Below are 21,630 nucleotides of genomic sequence, written 5' to 3'. Positions count from 1 at the left end.
GATTAGGTTAACTGAGGTGGAAAGAAAACACACAATCTGTAAATAACACCATCCAATGGGTTCCAGAAATACATAAGACGGAGAAATTTAGCTGAGTCAGAGGCATTCATCTCCTTCTGCTTCCTGTGTGGATATGGCTAGCTGTCAGAAGATCCTGACACCACTGTTCATGAGTATGGACGCAAACTAGATAAACCTTCTTCCCAACTTGCTTTTGTCAAGTATTCTGCTAGATCATTAAGACAAGAAACTAATGTACCACGCTAATGAGAAATAGAATACTCATATGTTTAGGGGCAGTCACCCTAGCTGCACTGTTACCTTGGTGAGGTGATAGTGGATGCACTATAAAAGTGGCAGCTCAGCAGAGAGAAGGCATTCCCTGGAACTGCCATCTAATAACCAGAAAGCAGACTCTCTTCTATATGGCCCGAAGTTAGAACATGGTTAACAGAAATTATGAAGAAACATATTTGCTCAACAGATACCTGTCTAATATGAAACAGTTTACCCAAAGCAGTTAAATTCCTAACAATTTGATGTACTCTCAGAATATTCAATAAGCAATCTGAAGTGTCAAATTTTCAAATGATACATCAAAGCAAATAACAATTATTACTCTTATTATCAAACCCAGGGTTTTGAACATGCCAGGCAAATACACTATTAGTGAGTAATATCCCAGCCCTCAAAAGCAGATTATTTTAAGGCCTTTTTCAGAATGAAGGCTTTGGAAGTCTTTGACTCTCAATTCTCATAGGAAAAATAGATCATAGAGCCTTAATGTATATTAGAGAATATACCTGTGTCACCAATTACTCTCATAAGGAAAACTGTACTTTCAAATTATAAACTCCCTTGCCAACTGATATTCTTCGTGTAAAATGAGTAACATAACTCCCTGTAAACACACTGTTTACAACATGCCCAAGGCAATAAAGTGAGCTACAACTGTTACATGACTCAAATTAGCAACAAGACCAAAATCACCAGCAGCTACAACTGCACCCCCTTGGCCTGATCATGTCAGATTAGCTCAGCATCTTTGTTTCATGTTCATTTTAAAGATGAGAAATTGCATCAGAAAGATTAATTTGCTTGGAGTAGAGAACAGGACTTGAGCCAAGTCTGTCTGACTTCATGCTCATGGTGCTTGAGGAAAAGTCTAAAGAATGAGGTAATATCTATTATTTGTTTATCAAACCCCAGATACTTCATCATTTCACTTCATTCATTTTATCAGCTCACATTCATAAAGCTTCATTTCCAAGACCGTCAGATTGTACTGAAAGCATGAGCTTAGCTGTTGAGAAGAATGAAAAGCATTGCAATTCTCCAGTGTAAAGGAATAGACAAGGCTCATGATGTTTTCACATTCACTAGCCCATGTGATCTCCCAGTCCTGTGATGCAGACAAGATAGGTTATTATTCCCATTTAACTAATACTAAAACTAAGGACTAGAGAGTCACAAAGTGTCTACATGGCAGACCCAGCTTTCAAAACCCCAGGATCTGTTGGACTCCTCTACTCTTCTGTTTTGCTGTTTTCTGCATCAGGATTGACAGAAATATCTTATAGGAAGAAAAGACAAGAAGAGGAGAGTGGATAACAACTATAATACTGCTGAACACATAGAATTACAGTAACAAAATGTATCAACACTTACGTGCTACACAGGATGTCACAGGACCCTAAGAAACTGACTGGTGTTTATGTAGAAACCTTAAAAGCTGACTGAGAATCAGAAGCATTCATTTTATTCCTCAAATCTTAGTCCTAAAATCGACTATGTAAAATAAAAACTGAATGCAGTATCAGTCTGACTTGTTCCTTAAACAGATGTATTTGTGTTTTTCTGTAGCTTATAAATGAAAATTTATATTAAAATGTTTAATTTTGGTTCAACATATGCTATTAGTAATTTACTTTAGAAAAGTTGCACTAAATGTATAATGAACAATGGAGGTTTGCTTTAGTGTGGACTTAGAAGACTAAGGAGTTAGTTCCAGTTTGGTTTGGCTTCCTGTCTTACCTGTACCTGTACTCTATATAAGTAACCATACTCCTTCCCTGTTTGCTGTCTTGGTCTGTAGTCTCCTGATAAGTAGGACTTGATATGACACCTAAGTTAATTACATGCCAATTAGGCAAACAATGATTCCTGAGTTAGGAAACAAAGACACATGGAGTTCATTTCCTAGTGGATTAAAACTACTTACAATCAAACCCCTGGTGTAGTAAGCCCCTTTATTTAACAGAAAAAGAAAATATCTTACCTAGCTCCAGGATGTCAACGGGTTCTATTAAAGAAAACAATGTTAAACCATAGGTCATTAGGTAACAGATTGTAACAGAATGATAGAAAGGTAAAGTTACTGTGCTAAACCGGGGCTTAAAAGTTTATGCAGTACAACTATCTCATTTTAAAAGAGCTTATTAATAGCATTCAATTTTGCCTTCCTTTTAAGCCTGAATGAATAAAATGGAAATGCAGAGGCTGAGAAACTGTGCCTAGAGAAATAGCATTAATTTGGGATTATTTATACTCAGAATCTTGGTTTCTAGATCAAAAAAAAAATAGATTTTTTTTTTGGCAGACACCTCTATAAATGATAATACATGCTTTTGATTTAAAGAGCCAGTTAGTTGTAAACACCAACTTCTAAGAACAACCTTTCTGTTGAGAGATATTGAATATAATTTTTATGTTAAATAGTATTTTCTTACCTTGATACTGAGATGCAGACTCTGACAAGTGACCATACTTAGGTTTTTTCACATCATTCCAGTCTATTGTTAGAGAAAGAGATAAGGATATGTCATGAGGGAAGAAAACACAAGATTCAGTACTTATGGCAGCATGCATTAGCAGTTCTTAATAAAGAAATGCACCTCAGAGATTTCATTCTAAGGACATACAAATAGAGAAAAGATTTTTATTTGAAAAGGTTCAGTTTTTCTATATAGTAAAAGAAAAAGACAAGTGTCTGTTATGTTCCTTAGAGTCAGGCTTGCTTTAGTTGGCTTCTTCCCTGATATGCTCCCATTCCCTCCTTTTGGAATGGGAATCTTTATTCTGTTCCAGTGTACTTTGGAAGTATAAAAGTTGCTTATAGGTATTCACAGTTAAGAGACTGCACGAGTCTTGGAAAAGACTGTATTTATACCTTAGATCTGTTCAAGATTAGGGATTTTTAAAAATTGGACTAAATGCATTCTGCCCCATCAGATTTCCATAAACCTATGGAACAAGGCTTAAAGTGATATATCTGGATGTTAAATTGGTCAGAGAAAGCCTTTTGATGGTTATTAATGTCAACTTGAATAGATCTAGGATCACTTAACATTTCTAGGCATATCTTTTTAGTTTTTAGATTGGGTTAGAGTGAGAAGATTCTCCATTACCACCAACAAAATGTGGGTGGTACCATTTCTTGGGTTTGTTTCCTAAACTGTGAAAAGAAGAAAATAAGACCAGTTTCCTATGATGATTTGGAAGTTCAAATTAAGACCTTCTAGGTAAGATGGCAGATTAGAAGCTGCACAAGTGGATGGACAGAAGATATAGCTGACAGAAGAATAGCTAGGGTTGCTATGCTGTAGCTTCAAGCCCATCCTGCTAACTCCCTTACTCACTGGCAGAGGGTGCTTTCTATACACCAGCACATGTCTACGAACGGACCTTGACTGTTCTTGCAGCAAGGAGGCTGCCAAAGCCACACTGCTGATCAGAATTACTGTCTGCCAAGAAACTGCTACAGGAGCAGCACTGGAGTTCTAGAGAGAGGATAGAGACTGTGAACCAGAACCTGAGACAGCCAGCCAGAAGAAACAAACTTCCTCCACCACACTTTTTAAAATACAAGCTAGGCAGTGTCTTATCAAGTATGCTGTGGGACCTAATACAGTACTCTGTCAACATACAAAAACTCTGAGATGGGCTAGCTTTCCACATTCTGTCAGAACCTGACCCACAGAAAGCCCTGGCTATGGCAAGTTGATCTTCAGTTCATTATCTAATGACCAAAGACTGAAGACAGGGAATATATCTAGATGAAGGAAGACATTTATGTATTAAGTTCATTTTAGATTCAACTAACTTCTACTATACTCATGTACTAGGCAAATTGCCTCATATATATTATATCAGGTATTATCAGTATCTTCTAAAGGTGAGAAATTAGGATGCAGTAAGAATTGGTTGGAGCAAGAGCAAAGAAAGATAAATAGTAACATTCTGCAAAAAAGTTAACCCACAAATAAATGAAAATAATACTTAGTGGGATACCTCCCTCCTACAAGACTCTAAAGTCCTTAGAACAACAAATACAATTTTTTGCCACTGTTCTTGGATACCCATCAGAATTTGATGGGAAAACCCTGTAAATGTAACCACACAGTTACAGAATACAGAGAACTTAAGCTGGAACTGAGCTGCAAGCTTCCTTCCTGCTGGCTAGCTCTCAATGTGTCAGAAGGTGCCATGCAGGCTGCTGAGGGAAAAGGAGCAATCAACAAGTCTCACCCAGCTGTGAACCCTACAAGGTACAGTAGTGACCTACCAAGATAGTCATGCAGTAGCTTTCTGATTTGAGGCACATCCACAGAAGGCAACCCATGCCTGGTACTGTAGACCTACTAAAAAGTCCATGACTGGGGAGGGTCATAGTCCCTAAAGGGAAACTTACACGTCTGCTTACTAAATGGACAAGTTGTCAAATTGCCTTCTGACTACTAGTGTTTACACCCATAGATTGGTATTGTTCTCAACCTTGGTCAGAGAAACTTCTAATTTGTGCCAGAAGCAATTAATGCAGAGGTTTTATCTGAACAAGACCAGCCAAGACTGGGACAGCCAACATTTCATCACAAATGGAGGACAGATTCATGCGGTCTCACCCTCTACCTAAGGGACTACTGGCAGCTAATAGCTGCTTGTGAGAGAAGTGTCATTTTCTGCAGTGGAAAGTTACCCATACTACAGTAAATAAAGCACAAAAACATGAAAGTGGGAGGGGCTTCTTAGGAGAAAAAGACTCACCAGAAGAGGGAGAGAGAATATGCAGGGAAACGGAGATACAATGACTAAAATTAATTCTATACATAAAGTTGTCAAGAATAAGAAAACTAAAAATAACATCTGTAAACATGCTAATGTAGGTCTATTCATTCAACAAATAGTTTTCATCTGCTATTTAGCAGTAAGTGCTCTAAATATCAAGATCACCAATAAAGCAGATAAAAACCCTTCCCCCAGGAATCCTTTCTTGAGGATTTGTTTTACCATTTATTCAGATGTATGTGCTTGCTCATGCAATGTTCCACAAATATGTGTGCATATGTGTATGTGCATGTGTGTACGGCGTCTGTGGTGCCTATGAAGGTCAGAAGAGGGCATCAAATGTGCCAGGGTGATTTTGTACCCATGGGGAGCTTCCCTTTTCTGGGGAAAAGGGGAGAATGGGAAGAGGGGGAGTGTGGGACTGTGAGGAAGGGGGCATTCTATGATTAGGATATAAAATGAATAAATAAATTAATAAAAAGAAGAGAGCATCAGAACCCCTGGATCTAAAGTTACAGGTGGCTGAGAGTCACATGTCATAGGTTTGGGATTCAAACTCCAGTCCTTTGGAGTAGCAGCAAGTGCTCTTAACTGCTGAGCCATTTTCCCAGACTCTTATTTGAGGCATCTTAAAGAATATACATTGCAAGGAGGTACATGTCAGAAACTTTTAAATAATGAGACTTTCCCTGTGGTTAATAATACCTTAAAATGAGCAAGTAGAAAGGCTGGATGGACACTTATTATCAAAGATTCAGAAAACTTTTCAAGAGGAGATGGAATGTACAGGTTGGACTAGAGAAGTAACTAAATAAACTATTAAGATCCTAGTAAACATTTGAATTCTTTTTCATTAAGCACCAAAGAACATTTGGGCACTGACAGAGTGACAATGGATACATTTTTGTATGTATTTGTGTCTAAGAATGTGTCCATCCTGCTTATGAGCTACTAATCTGAATAGATAATGCCACACCCTCTGTCGTATCTCATAATCTGATTCCAAGAAATGAATGGATGGATAGAACAGCAGCGAAGCCTTCATATTCTATGTCATTCAATTTGATATTTAGATTAAATTCAAAACATACTATTTTCAAAATAAATCTCTAAACTTTCTGCTACTTCCTCATTGAAATTCTACTCATTCATGCTCTGAATGAGTAGACAACATATAGGTCCCAGCCTTGTGCTAGGTAATGAGAAATCAAAAAAAAAAAAAAAATCCACTTTTTGGTCTAAAAGGGGGGGAGAGATACAAAATACAGACATTAAAGTGTTGTAGACAGTATACTAAAGACAAAACATGAGGAAGACATGGGGGAAGAGCCAGTTCTATAAAGGAAGGGGGTGAAGGATGAGGATGTAAGGGGAAGAGAATGCTCTGTTGAGTACTGATAATAAATTAAACCTCTGAATTGTGAGCAGCCCCAACTAAATGTTTTCCTTTATAAGAGCTGCCTTGGTCATGGTATCTCTTTACAACAATAAAACCCCAACTAAGTAAAAAAGGATAATAAATTTAATTGGTAACAAGAAATTCTATAACTCAATCTGTTAGGTCTCCTTAATCTACTTAATTATGATAAGATGGCATGAATAAATACTTACCACTAGGCTGCATAGTCAATGGACTAAAACTAAGCAAGGAGTGATGAAGCGTAGGGCTTATTTTTGGATCCACCTATACCTTGCTCTGACCTCTAACAAGTTAGTTTCTCTGTGTATTGATCTCTCCATCTATAAAAAAGGAAACAAAAAAGGGAATGGAGAGAAATGATGGTTAAAATCCCATGGTGAGACCTCTATGTACTAATACTGGCTATACTATTATGAAAAATGTATTTCAATACATATTTTTTTTTACTATTAGAGTATCTCAGAATTAGAGGATACCTTACAACAAGTACAACGGGTACAAATAAGCTCTTTATACTTATATAAAAATAAATACAAATATTTTATATTTGTTTCTATGCAAATATTGAAAATAAACATAGCTTCTGATTAACCAAATAAAGCCAGAAAATCCAAAAGTCACAAAAACCTATTAATTAGGATTATGAATTAAACTTTACCATACATATTTTGAAACCTAACCCTACAATTTTAACACATTTGGAGTTAGGCTTTATAAGGTGGTAATTACTATAAAATGAAATCACAGTAATAGGGAGTGGCCACTGAACTGGAAATTGCAGATATATAGAATATAAAGATTTTGATATTTTTTAAAAAGTTTTTTGTTTGGTTTTTTAAAAAATTTTGTATTTATTTTACTTATTTATATTACAAGTGTTGTCACACCTCCCTGTCCTCCCTCCGAGTTCTTCAGACCATTCCTTTCCCCTTTGCCTCTGAGAGTGTGTTCTCCTACCTACTCCACCTCACCTTACCACCCCCACCCAGGCATCCCCTTTCCCTGGGTCAAGTCTCTACTGGATTAGGAGCATCCTCTCCCACTGAGGCTACTCAAGGGAATTTCATATATATATATATATATATATATATATATATATATATATATATATATATATATATATATATATATATATATATATATATATATATATATATCTTGTGGTCCATGGACCAGCCCATGTATGCTCTTTGGTGGCTTAGTCCCTGCGAGATCCTGGGGCCCCAGGTTAATTGACAATATTGGCTTTCCTATGGGGTTGCCATCCCCTTTAGTTCCTTCAATCCTTCCCTAACTCTTCCATAGGGATCTCCGACCTGAGTCCAATGGTTGGCTGTAAGTATCTGCATCTGCATCAGTCAGCTGCTGGTAGAGCCTTTCAGAGGACAGCCATGCTAGGCTCCTGTCTACAAATTCAACATACCACCATGAGCAATAGTGTCAAGATTTGGTGCCTGCCCATGGGATGGATCCCAAGTTGGACTAGTCACTGGATGGCCTTTCCTTCAGTCTCTGCTCCATTTTTGTCCCTGTATTTCTTTTAGACAGGAACAATTCTGGGTCAAAAGTTTGAAGGTGGGTTGGTGACCCCATCTCTCCACTGGGGGCCATGTCTATCTACTGGAGGTAGTTTCTTCAGGTTCCATCGCCCTACTGTTGGTTATTTTGGCTAAGGTCAATGGAACCTCCACTGAGTCCTGGGAGCTTCTCACACCCCAAGTCTGAAACTTCCTAGAGGTTCCTCCTGACCCCCCCCCCTAAAATTTTAAAGGACAGAATTAAAAATAAGAAAAGCCTGACATGACACTGTGAGACAAGGCAGCTCCAAAGATGTAACTAAGTTCATTTTCTGTTGGCAATCTCTTCCTGGGCATGCTGCCTCAGTCTCTGTGAGTTCACACAGGTATCCATTATAGCAGGTTAGAAGGCCTGGTTGTCTTGGTGTGCACCATCTCATCTGGCTCTTATGTTGTTTCATCCTCCTCTTCCACAGTGTTTCCTGTTCCTTGAGGTGCAGGATTTGGTGGGACATCCACAAAGGGCTGAATGAAAGGTCTCTCTCCATCTCTGCATACTATCTCACCGTGGGTCTCTGTATTTGTTCTGATCTGCTGCAGGAGTAAGATTCTCTGATGATGGCTGAGCTAGGGACTGATCATATTTGTCCTTTTGGGTATGGGTCACCTCATTCAGAAAATTTTCCTTTCAAATTTCATCCATTTATCTACAAGTTTTATGATTTTATTATTTTTAAAGGAAGATTAATGTTTCACAATATAAACACACTTCTTTATCCAATCTTTTGTTGAGAGCCATAAAGATTGTTTTCAAATTCAGGGTATTATGAATATAACATCAATTAACATACTTGATCACGTATCTCTATGATAAAAGTTTCACTATATAACCTCAAACTTGATATGTAGCCCAGGCTGAATTCACAATCCAATTTCACAGGCCCCCAAGTGCTAGGATTATTTTCATGTTCTACTATATTTGCATGTATTTCTGGAAAATTTTTTTAAAAAAGATATGTGGTTGAAATCAACAGGTATGGAAACATTCTTTATAAATGAGATAAAACATCACCCTGACCACCCCTAAAGCCAGGGAAGCTTGAACAAATTTAGCATATGATACTATTTTAAAACTCAGCTGTAAACTGTAACATATATTAGTACTGATTCCTAGCATTATATTGCTATCATTAAAATGTCCATCATATGCCAGGTGGTATACTAAGTATTTCACTAACAGATACTATCTTGTTGAGTATTCACCATGTGGCACAATATTACTATCTTCTTTTACTACTAAGGAAATGATACCAAAAAAGATCAATTAACTTTCTTCCATAAGAAAAATCATTTGAACCCAAACAATACTTTCTTTTTTAAAAACTTAATTTTAATTTTTTTATTTAATAAAGTTTTATTTTCCCAAATGTACAGCTGATTGAACCTGTTCATGCATCTTCACCAGCAGCTGCTGCATCTACCCTTTGTGTTTCTGGTGCAAATTACTTGGGCTCTGTGCTTATGAAACCAGCTTGATAAGTCCTTTACTAAGTAGCTCCTGAAGGGCTGCCCTGACCAAGGAACCTGAATCTTCAGTCTCTCGGAGACCACGGCTGGAATGATAAACTTATAGTTGGAAACTTCCTTACAAAGTTTGTGCTATGTAGCTTTGTCAAACAGGACAAGATTGTTCAGCTTGTCCAGAACTTTGCCTTTAGATCACGTCTTCTTTTTGGCTTTACCACCAGATTTATTTACTGTGTTTTTGTCTTTTTGGCCGACATTCCGGCATCTTTCTTCTTCTTGTCGTCTTTGGATGGCATGGAGAAGCTCAGAGAGTAATATGGACCACAGCAGCCTCACTAAGATGTTGGAAGAAAAAGAAGCTCGGAGGGCCAACAATCCCAGAAACCTCTGCCTCGAGTAAGTACTTCCGGAACCTAATTTTTTTATTTTAAAAATCTCCTTATCATAAGAAGTGATAACCCATTTATTTATTTAATGTTTATTTTCAATTATGTATATGTGTGTGTGAGATGTTATGTTAATATGAGTGCAAACGCCTGCAATTACCAGAACCCATCAAATTCCCTGGAGCTGGAATAACAGGCAGGTCTGAGCTATCCAAAATGGGTTCTGGGAAGTAAACTTGGGTCTTCTCCAAGAATAAGTAGTATGTGCTCTTAACCACTGAGCCGTCTTTCTGGCCCTGGTTTTATTCTTATTGATTTAGTGTGTCTGTGTTTGTGTTATGAAAATGTGTGTGGGTATCTGTGGAGGCCAGAAGAGAGTGTTGGATCCTCTGTAGCTGATAAAAGTACTGGGACCCAAATTCAGGTCCTTTGCAAAAGTAGTAAGTGCTCTTGATCGCTGCGATATAGCTCCAGTATTCCTGCATGTTTGATTATGATATCTCCCTTCTCTGTGTTACCCTACCCCAACAAAAATGACACAGGAAACCTTCAAATGCTTCTAACATGCTTATTATTATATCAATCTGGATACTGAATAAGAGTGGCATAGTGAACTATTTTCTAAAAGGTAATGCTAGATTAAATGTAGAATGCTCATAGGTACTATGTTTCAAATGCTCATAAGGTTTAAAAAATATAAAAGGACAATAGTTTTGAATGTACATACAAATATAAAGAGGTGAGGAAGAAAGTGGAGCAAAGGAGTAGGAAAGGGATGTTCTCCTAGAAAATGAACCTGGGCGCTGGAGAGATGGCTCAATGGTTAAGAGCACTGACTGCTCTTCAGAGGTCCTGAGATCAATTCCCAGCAACCACATGGTGGCTCACAACCATCTGTAATGAGATCTGATGCCCTCTTCTGGTGCGTCTGAGTAAAGCTACAGTGTACTTGTATAAAGAAGAAAAGGAGGAGGAGGAGGATCCTTCAGCTCTTAAATTCTGAGCTCTGTGTATGCTGGCATGGAATTATGTTTTATCCCAAACCAAAGGAGCTGTCTTTTTGTAGTGGGTCTTCAGAGGTATGGTTGATGCATCTTTGTTTTCCAGGTTCACCTGTTCAAAATAGGCAGGGAACTGTAGGACATACAACTGATGAGCCACTTCCATTAGCTGACAGTCTTAGTGCTTCTCAGCCAATTGTCTGCCTCCAGAGCCTCTTCATTTATATACTTCATTTGGAGACAAGAGTGAGATTAATATTCCTCTGGGATGTGTTCTAGGAGAAGGAAGGGCAGCAAACCAGGCAATCCTGTTTCCTCTACATAGCAGATGTGAACAAACAAGAAGAGATTCCTGCCACTTGCTTTGTAACAAATTGTGCATCTCAGTGTGTACATACAAAGAATTCCAGAAAAAGTCAACATTTTCTTCAACAACCAGAAGCAGCTAGCAATGGAGGACTCATGTAAATGCTGAGAAACAATAATGCCCTTTGTCATATATATATTTGTATATATAATTCTATTGGTTATTTTATTTACATTTCAAGTGTTATCCCCCTTCCTGGTTTTCCCTGGTGTTCTTTAGAATGTTTCTGGCTTGTGCTTGGGTTTCAGTCTGCTGAGATGAAGTTACACTATGCAGTCCAAACTAGCTTCAAGTGTTCATTTTTCTGAAGTATCTCCGATTAAGAGTATCACTAAACTCTTAGTATTGTTGTTAGCATTTGGGATAAAGGAAATGATAATACCATATGCTCTACTCAATGTCAGTCGAAACACATCAGATATAGGCTCTTATGTTCAAATCTAGATCTGAAATCCTGCATGTACTACTGGCACATAATCTCATTCCAAAGCAACAAGGAGAGAAAGGGTTGTTTTTTTAAGATTAAAAAAAATTTATATGTGTATGGATGCTTTGGCCACATGCATACCCACCCATGTACTACATTTGTGCATAATGTCTAAAGAAGCCAGAAGATGGCACTGGATCCTCTGAAACTGGATTTTTTTGATGGTTAGGAGCTACTATATTGGTGCTGGAAATAGAATCTGGGTCCTCTGGAAAAGCAGCCTGTGGTTTTTAACACTGAGCCATCTCTCCAGCCTGGAATGTGAACTATGGGTGGTTAGGAAGGAGAAGACTTGGGAGAGATGTACAACCTGTTTGTAAATATCTGGAGGCCTCTTATGTAGAAGAGTGATGAGGTTTTCTCTTTTTGTTCAATAATCACTCCAGGGGGAAACTGCTAACTAGAAAGTAGAAGTTCCAGATAGAAAGATGTGAGCACATTACTTAGACATTTTTGCAGTCAAAGGTATCCAAAATGAGGTAAGCTCACTGTAAAGGAAAGGATGAATCTGGCATTGCAAAGGGTTCACAGGCAGAAGTAAGATATCTCTTGGTCAAGATTTTAAATCATTAGAAACAAGAGAGTATAACTTTAAGGTTTTCAAAGTCTACTTTTAATGATGGTTCTTAAATGCTTTAACCTCCCTTCTAGCCCACCACCCATCAGAGGTAGTAGGAAAGAAAGGATACAGGGTAAGTAGATCTATTTAGAAATGGTTCTTTGGAGCACATCCCATCTGCACTGTCAGGAAATCAACAGTTCAGTTCACAGGTTAGCAGCAGCAACTCGATCCACTTGCAAACACTTCACAGATATACCAGCAGTCCAGTTCAGTAGTGTCAGGACAGCAGCAATGGTGGCACAATCTAGCAGGATTGCTCAGGCCTCAGCCAAATCCTCAGGAATCAGCAGAAAGACCAGGGCCAACAGGAACGAATAATGTCAAGAATGGTTCTTAGCTGTGCCTCTCTCAGCAAATTGAAGATTAGTGAAGACAGGAGACTAAGGAGCATTTAGCTATGCTACCAAGCCCAGCTCAGCCAAGCCTCCGTCACAGTTTACTGGGTCCTATTTATACTCCTTCCAAACATCAAGTGTCCTCCACGGGTCTTGCCTCAGCAGATGAGTCTGTCTCAGCTGACACCACTCTGCCAATCAGCCTGAAGAAGCACACCACCAGAAGTTTTTTATATGTTTCTCTCTATGGCATCCCAACAAATGGAGCTCAACTGCACAATGGAAAGCAGACCAATACATGCATTTCATTGTTGTTATTGGGATCTGGAGAAATGGTTCAATGGTTAAAAACACTGGCTGCTCTTTCAGAACTCTGGGTTTGGTTCCCAGTACTAACATGGTGGTTTCCACCTTCTGGAATGCCAATTCCAAGGCTCTGAAGTCCTCTTCTGGTCTTCAAGGGCACTGCCTACACGTGAGGCACTTATTCGCAGCAAAATATGCATATGCATAAAATAGAACTTAAAATCTTTGAAAAATTGTAATATTCCATTTGATGAGCCATGTAGTATCTGCTCAAGCATGCTAGTTCTTCTCCTTTTCCGGCTGGAACCATGGAGACTGTGCCAGAGAAGAAAAAGAAGGTTCCTGCTGTGCCAAAAACTCTTAAGAAAAAATGAAGAAATTTTGCAGAGTTAAAGGTGAAGTACTACCTGAGGAAGAAGTGTGCCCTGAAGACACTGGGAAAGGCAAGGAGGAAGCTCATCTATGAGAAGGCAAAGCACTATCACCAGGAGTAGAGGCAGAGGTACCAGACTGAGATTCAGATGGCTAGGGTGGCAAGGAAAGCTGGAAACTTCTATTCTATGTGCCCGCAGAACCAAAACTGGTGTTTGTCATCAGAATCCGAGGTATCAATGGAGTAAGCCCAAAGGTGCACAAGGTTGCAGCTTCATCTTCAACAGATCTTCAATGGCACCTTTGTTAAGCTCAACAAGGCTTCAGTTAACATGCTAAGGATTGTGGAACCATACATAGCGTGGGGATACCCATACCTGAAATCAGTAAATGAGCTCATCTACAAGTGGGGCTATGGCAAAATCAACAGAAGCGGATTGCCTTGACAGATAATCTCTTGGTAAATTTGGCATCACCTGCATGGAGAATCTAATTCATGAGATCTATACAGTTAGAAAACACTTCAAGGAAGCAAATAACTTCCTGTGGTCCTTCAAATTATCTTCCCCACGAGGTGGAATGAAGAAAAAGACAACCCACTTTGTAGAAGGTGGAGATGCTGGCAACAGGGAAGACCAGGTAAACAGGCTTATTAAACAAATGAACTAAGGTGTTGCCCATGGTATTTTTGTAATCTGGTCAGTTAATAAACAGTCACAGCTTGGCAAAAAAATACATAAATAAATAGAATAAAATAAAGGAAAAAAGAAAGCAGCTATAAGTAGTACAAAAATTAATTGGAATGGTGGTGTTCCAATATTTTAATTCAAAAACAGATAACAGAGCATATACCTATTAATAGAAAAATCATCAACAAACACTAGCAAACAAAATTAAGCCACGTGGTCTGAGGATTCTTACATACAAATATCAGAAAAAATTATTTTCAGAATGCAAAGATGGTTCACCATATAAAAACCAAACAATGCAATGTAGACCATAAACAGAAAAAAAATTTTTAAAGGCAAAAATATGAAAAATCTCATTCTGTTGGTTGCCGTTTTGTTTTCTTGACGATGTCCTTAGCCTTACAGAAACTTTGCAATCTCATTAAGTCCCATTTGTTAATCTTTGACCTTAGAGCTTGAGCCATTGGTGTTTTGTTCAGGAAATTTTCTCCTGTGCCTATGTGTTCTAAGGTTTTCCCTACTTTCTCATCTAATAGTTTCAGTGTATCTGGTTTAATGTGGAGATCTTTGATCCACTTGCACTTGAGATTTGTACAAGGAGAGAAGAAAGGGTCTATTTTCATTCTTTTGCATGCTGAGTGCCAGTTGGACCAGCACCATTTGTTGAATAGGCTGTCCTTTTTCCATTGAATGTTTACTGCTCCTTTGTCAAAAATCAGGTGACCATATACATGAGGGCTCATTTCTGGATCTTCTATTCTATTCCATTGATCCACATGCCTATTTCTGTACCAGTACCATGCAGTTTTCAGCACAATTTGCCTTGTAATATAGCTTGAGGTCAGGGATAGTGATTCCCGCAGATGTTTTTTTGGTGTTGAGGATGGATTTCGCTATTCTAGGTCTTTTGTTATTCCATATGAAATTGCACATTGATCTTTCCAATTCCATGAAGAACTGGGTTGGAATTTTGATGGGGATTGCATTGAATCTGTAGATTGCTTTTGGTAGGATGGCCATTTTTAAGATGTTGATTTTTCCAATCCATGAGCATGGGAGATCTTTCCATTTTCTGAGATCCTCCTCAATTTCTTTCTTTAGAGGTTTGAAGTTCTTGTCATACAGGTCCTTCACTTGCTTAGTTAGAGTCATACCAAGGTATTTCATAGTTTTTGTGACGACTGTGAAGGGTACCTTTTCCCTAATTTCTTTCTCCACATGTTTGTCCTTTGAGTATAGGAAGGCTACTGATTTGTTTGAGTTAATTTTGTATCCAGCCACTTTGCTGAACTTGTTTATCAGCTGTAGGAGTTCTCTGGTGGAATTTTTGGGGTCACTCAAGTACACTATCATGTCATCGGCAAAGAGTGATGTTTTTATCTCTTCCTTTCCGATTTGTATCCCCTTGATCTCCTTTTGCTGTCTAATTGCTCCAGCCAGGACTTTCAGTACTATGTTGAATAGGTAGGGGGAGAGTGGGCAGCCTTGTCGAGTCCCTGATTTTAGTGGGATTGCTTCAAGTTTCCCGCCATTAAGTTTGATGTTGGCTGTTGGTTTGCTGTATATTGTTTTTATTATGTTTAAGTATGGACCTGGGACTCCTGTTCTTTCCAGGACTTTTAACATGAAGGGGTGTTGGATTTTGTCAAATGCTTTCTCAGCGTCTAGTGAGATGACCATGTGATTTTGATCTTTGAGTTTGTTTATATGGTGGATTACGTTAATGGATTTCCTTATGTTAAACCATCCCTGCATCCCAGGGATGAAGCCTACTTGGTCATGATGAATGATCGTTTTGATGTGTTCTTGGATTCGGTTTGCAAGGATTTTGTTGAGTATTTTTGCATCAATGTTCATAAGTGAGATTGGTCTGAAGTTCTCTTTCCTTGTAGGGTCTTTGTGTGGTTTAGGTACGAGGGTTATTGTAGCCTCAAAAAAGAAAACAAAACGGCAACCAACAGAATGGGAAAAGATCTTTACCAACACCACATCAGATAGAGGCCTAATATCCAAGGTATACAAGGAACTCAAAAAGCTAGACACCAGAGAACCAAAGAACCCTATTAAAAATGGGGTACAGAGCTAAACAAAATGTTTTCAGTTGAGGAACACCGAATGGCCGAGAAACATCTGAGGAAGTGCTCGACATCCTTAGCCATCAGGGAAATGCAAATCAAAACAACCCTGAGATTCCACCTCACACCAGTCAGATTGGCCAAGATCCAAAACTCAGATGACAGCAGATGCTGGCGAGGCTGCGGAGAAAGAGGAACACTTCTCCACTGTTGGTGGGGTTGCAAGCTAATACAACCACTCTGGAAATCAGTCTGGCGATACCTCAGAAAATTGGATATAGTACTACCTGAAGACCCAGCTATTCCACTGCTGGGCATATACCCCAGAGACACTTTAATACACAACAAAGATATATGCACCACAATGTTCATAGCGGCTCTATTTATAATAGCCAGTAGCTGGAAGGAACCCAGATGTCCTTCAGAAGATGAATGGATACAAAAATTGTGGTACGTATACACAATGGAATACTACTCAGCCACCAGAAACAATGACTTAACCAAATTCTTAAGAAAATGGCTGCATCTAGAGAATATCATCCTGAGTGAGATAACCCAGTCACAAAAGAACAGACATAATATGCAGTCACTGATAGTGGGATGCTAACCCCAGAGGCTCCCACTGCCCCAGAAACAACTCACAGACTGTATGAAGTCCAAGAAATAAAGAAAACAAAACAAAACAAAAAAAAATTTACAAAACAAGAAAACTTTAACTATTTCCATGTTACACTTTATTTTACATGTACTTTATGCTCATTTTAACTATTAAGTTTTCAAGGCATACTATCAAACCTTGAAAAAAATCAAGTACTGACTAAAAGTATATTCATATAGTTTTATGTAAAAATTATGTTAAAATCTGAAAAATAAGTACTGACAAAAATGTATAATTTTAAGCAAAAAATGTTTAAAATCTGTACATTTATCTTTGTTTTGTAAAATAAAGTTGTTTAAAAAAAAAAGAAAAATCTCAATTGATGTTTTAAAAGGATTTGCCAAAATTCAATACTTTCATAACAAAACACTCAACAAATAATATCTTTAACATAATAAACATCACATATGAAAAACTCATAGCTAATAGTATAAACAATAGAAAAATTTTGAAAAAGTTTTCCTTAAAATTAGGAAAAAGATATGTCCCATAAGCCATCTCTAGATTGTTTGTAATCCCTATATATATACATGTATAATAATATGAATGTGATGTAAATAGTTGTTACTCTTTACTACTTAGAAAATAATGAGAAAAAGTTCATATATCACATCAGTACAGGTATGCCTTAAGAGAAATTTTAATTTATGTATGACTGGCTGGGTGCAACTGGTACTGAGTACTCCCATGTGGAGTCCACTATAAGGGCTGACTACGCTGATGTCTATCCAGAGCAATTAGGTATGAAAAAGTAATTAAAGGCATCCAGATTTGAAAGGAAGCAGCAAAACAATCTTTGCAGATGATAGAGTAATAGAGTAAACTTTAATAAGTATACACACACATACACACACACACACACACACACACACACACACACACACATACACACGAGCATGTGTGTGAACACATGAAAGAGTTACTAGAACTAATTAACTCATCATAGTTGCAGGATGTAATTGATGGATAATCTGAGAACATTAAATAATATGAAAAATAAAATATATAAGAATCTTTTTAGATGTATTTTATGTACATTGGTGTTCTGCCTGCATGCCTGTGAGAGGGTGCCAGATTATATGGAGCTGGAGTTACAGACAGTTGTGAGCTGCCATGTGGTTGCTGAGAACTGAACTCAGGATCTCTGGAAGAGAGGTCAGTGTTCTTAATCACTGAGCCATCTCTTCAGCCCAACATAGGAATTTTTTAACCAAAGAAATGAAAGACTTGTACACTGAAAATTAGCAAACAATTCTGAAATACTACAGGCTATAAATAAAATCAATAAAAAGGCAATCCGTGTTCATCAATTCTAAGACTAGTATAGTTAGGATTATACTACCTAAAGCAATATACAAAAGTCAAAATGAAATTCCTATGAAAACCTCAACCTTTCCATTTTGCCTTTCATACAGCTAGGGAAATTGATCTTAAAATTTACATGGAAGTGCTAGAAAGAGGACTCACTAAAACGTCTGTCACGAAAACATGAAAATCTGAGTTCAAAGCCTAGAAACCACATACGAATCCATGCCTATAATCCCACTGCTAGGAGATAGAAACTAAAGGATTTCTGAGACTTGCTAGCCAGCCAGTGTAGCTCAACTGTGAGCTCCGGTCCAGTGAGTGAGAGAGCCCGTCTCAAAAAACAAAACAAAACAAAAAAACAAGATGAAGATCAATTGAGGAAAACATTCAATATCTCTGGCCTTTTCACACACACACACACACACACAGTCTACAAAATGTATGTACTAGAGGATAGGAATGAGTAATGAATATGCAAATATGCAAATCTCAGAAATAAATATATATTGACTTTTAATTTATATAAAATCTTTTTAAAAATCCCAAGCAGCTAAAAGAATATTTTAAAATATTTTTATTAATGCCATAGAGCAAAACTGAACCTATGTCACATATTACACACACATACACACTAATTACTCAAAACTCATTAAGAGATAAAATGTAAAATTATTAGGAGAAAACACAAGGGAAAGTCTTTACTACATTTAACTTGTCAGTGGTTTTTAAATATCACTGAGGTAGCTCACTCTGTAGACCAAGCTGGCCTTGAACTCAGAGAGCTCCACCTAACTCTACCTCCCAAGTACTGGGATTTAAGGTGTACGCCACAACAGCAAGCCATAAATAAATATTTTAAGTAAACATAAGAATCATTAATAAAAACTCATTCTTTTTCAATAATAATTCTTTAAAATTTGGTATGTGGTTATAAGTATAACTCATATCCATTTAAATGGAAAATTTTCTTTTTTTAAAACTTTATTTTACAAAACAAAGATAAAAGGAAAAAATTTTAAACATTTTTGCAGAAATGTATACAAATACATTTTTGTCAGTGCTTGGCTTTTTCTTTTTCTTTCTTTTTTTTTTTTAAAGGTTTGATACTCTGCATTAAGGTCTTACTAGTTACAATGAGCAAAAAGTACATGTAAGACAGGATGTAACCCGGAATTAGTCAACGTTTTCTTGGTGTGTAAGGATTGGGCATAATGTCTTTTTTTTTTTTTTTTTTTTTTTTTTTCTTGAACTTCACACAGTCTGTGAGTTGTTTCTGGGGCAGTCCGAGCCTCTGGGGTTAGCATCCCACTATCAGTGACTGCATATTATGTCTGTTCTTTTGTTATCTCACTCAGGATGATATTCTCTAGATGCAACCATTTTCTTGAGAATTTGGATAAGTCATTGTTTCTGATAACTGAGTAGTACTCCATTGTGTAAATGTACCACAATTTTTGTATCCATTCATCTACTGAAGGACATCTGGGTTCATCAGAAAATCATAATCTATATTTTGATTTTTAAGGTTATAATTGAAAATGCATCTCATATAAGCAAATTGTTTAAAACATACTTTGAATTTTTCCAAGAACCTAAATGAAAGTTAGTTTCTAATTTAAAGCTATATTAAGCTTAAAAAACAATAATTCAAGTCATACCCAAGCTTGAAAGAATAAATATTAATAACAGACATCTATTAAGGGTTTATCATGTACTAATTTTCTCTAAATATTTCACATATTAAAATGTTCAATTATCTCTATTCTATAAGGCAAGAACTATTATTCTCACAGTAGTGGTGAGAAGGTCATTACAAAAGAAGGTCTGAAAATTTGTTTAAGTTTACACATTTAGTTAATGGTGCATTTACTTAAAAGCAATAGAATTTGGTCAAATTTCTTACCTCTAAGGTGTTTCAAGAAAACCAGAATACTTGATTTTACTTAGCAGAAATTCTAATCTTTTACATATGAAAGGTTCTCGTATTGACCATTTTATAGAATCCTGTCTGGATTAATATTAATACAAATTCTATCATATTACTCCCATTTAAAATCTTTCAAAGGCTGAAAGTACCTTCCCATGGCCTAAACAGTACAATGTGATCTGGTCCTGAGCTACCTGCTTCTCTTTTAACCCATCCCTTAGTTCTCACCATTCAACCCATGGTCCAGCCTGTTGAAAGACCAAGAATCTCTGCATTATTGACTGGACTGTTTCATCCTTCTATTCACTTGGCTAACTATTTATTTTTCTAGGCCTCACTTTTAATGTAAGTTCCTCAGAGAAACCTTCCCTGACTCACTCAAAAATTGTAATCCAGGGGATTGGAACAGCCCCTGGTTAAGGGATAGGGCCACCCATACATCTCACCCAAGAGTCCGCATGGAGGGGAACCATGGCTCTAGCCCCATATGTAGCAGAGGATAACATAGTCTGGCATCAATAGGAGAAGCCCTTGGTCCTATGAAGGCTCATTTCCCTAGTATAGGGAAATACCAAGGTGTTGAGGTGGGAATGGGTGGGTGGGAGGGGGAGCATCCTCATAGAAGCAGGGGGAGGGAGAATGGGAGAGGGGAATGTTATCCCCAGGAAAGGGGATACTATTTGAAATGTAAATACATAAACTATCCAATGAGGGAAAAAAAGATAAAAAATTTTAACCCAGAATTGTTCCTGTCTAAAGAAAATACAGGGACTAACGGTGGAGCAAAGACTGAAGGAAAGTCCATCCAGAGACTGCCCAACCTAGGGATCCATCCCATCTTCAGACACCAAACCCCAATACTACTGTTGAAGTCAAAAAGTACTTACTGACGGGAGCCTGGTATAGTGGTCCCCAAGAGGCTCTGTCAGAGCCTAATTAATACAGATGCTAATGCTTGCAGCCAATCATCAAACTGAGCACAGGGACCCCATTGGAAGAGTTAAAGGAAGGACTGAAGGAGCTGAAGGGGTTTGCAAACCCCATAGGAAGAACAAGGATATCTACTAACCAGACCCTCCTTAGCTCCCAGGAACTAAACCACCAACCAAAGAGCACATATGGAAGAACCCATGGCTCCAGCTGCAGATGTAGCAGAGGATGGCATTATCTGGCATCAATGGGAGGGAAGGTCCTTGGTCCCCATGGAGCCTCAATGTCCCAGCATAGGGGGATGCTAGGGCAGTGAGATGAGAGTGGGTGGGTGAGCACTCTCATGGAGGCGGGGGGGGGGGGAAGAGATGAGATTGGGGGCTTGCAGAAGGGAAATAACATTTGAAATGTAAACAATAAAATAACCAATAAAAAAGTCATTCAAATTGTCTCTAGTATATTATTCTTTAGTTATCTACATAGTAATTGACATCATTAAATATTTTCTACATCTATTTATGTATCTCTCCCAACATGGCCTTGTCTTTGTTATTTATTCAGCCCTAGATCTCAACACCTGGAATATGTCTAGCATAAAGAAAACAGTATTCATGAGTTAAATAAAAGTCCTCTAATAAC

General features: G+C 37.7%; 1 protein-coding gene and 1 pseudogene across 3 annotated transcripts in view; one reads left to right on the top strand and one right to left on the bottom strand.

Moving 5' to 3' along the window:
* Nucleotides 1–21,630, bottom strand: part of SCMH1 (Scm polycomb group protein homolog 1) — a 118,276-nt gene that overhangs the window by 73,616 nt on the left and 23,030 nt on the right. The window contains exons 2-4 of one of the 2 annotated variants that reach the window (XM_080920905.1): nt 6,676–6,804; nt 2,730–2,792; nt 2,279–2,302 (exon numbers count right to left, since the gene is read on the bottom strand). In XM_080920905.1, coding sequence (XP_080777031.1) covers nt 2,279–2,302; nt 2,730–2,792; nt 6,676–6,688 — 100 coding nt within the window. In that variant the 5' untranslated portion in view covers nt 6,689–6,804. Of the gene's footprint in view, nt 1–2,278; nt 2,305–2,729; nt 2,793–6,675; nt 6,805–21,630 lie in introns of those variants that run through there. The other variant, XM_080920907.1, reaches the window with a different exon arrangement.
* On the top strand, nt 13,332–14,073 carry LOC308423883 (large ribosomal subunit protein uL30-like; annotated as a pseudogene). The gene has a single exon. The product of its transcript is annotated as a large ribosomal subunit protein uL30-like (transcript).

The sequence above is a fragment of the Micromys minutus genome (genome assembly GCF_963924665.1).
Source record: "Micromys minutus genome assembly, chromosome: 9".
Taxonomy (NCBI): domain Eukaryota; kingdom Metazoa; phylum Chordata; class Mammalia; order Rodentia; family Muridae; genus Micromys; species Micromys minutus.
This window is presented reverse-complemented; position numbering and strand designations above follow the sequence as displayed.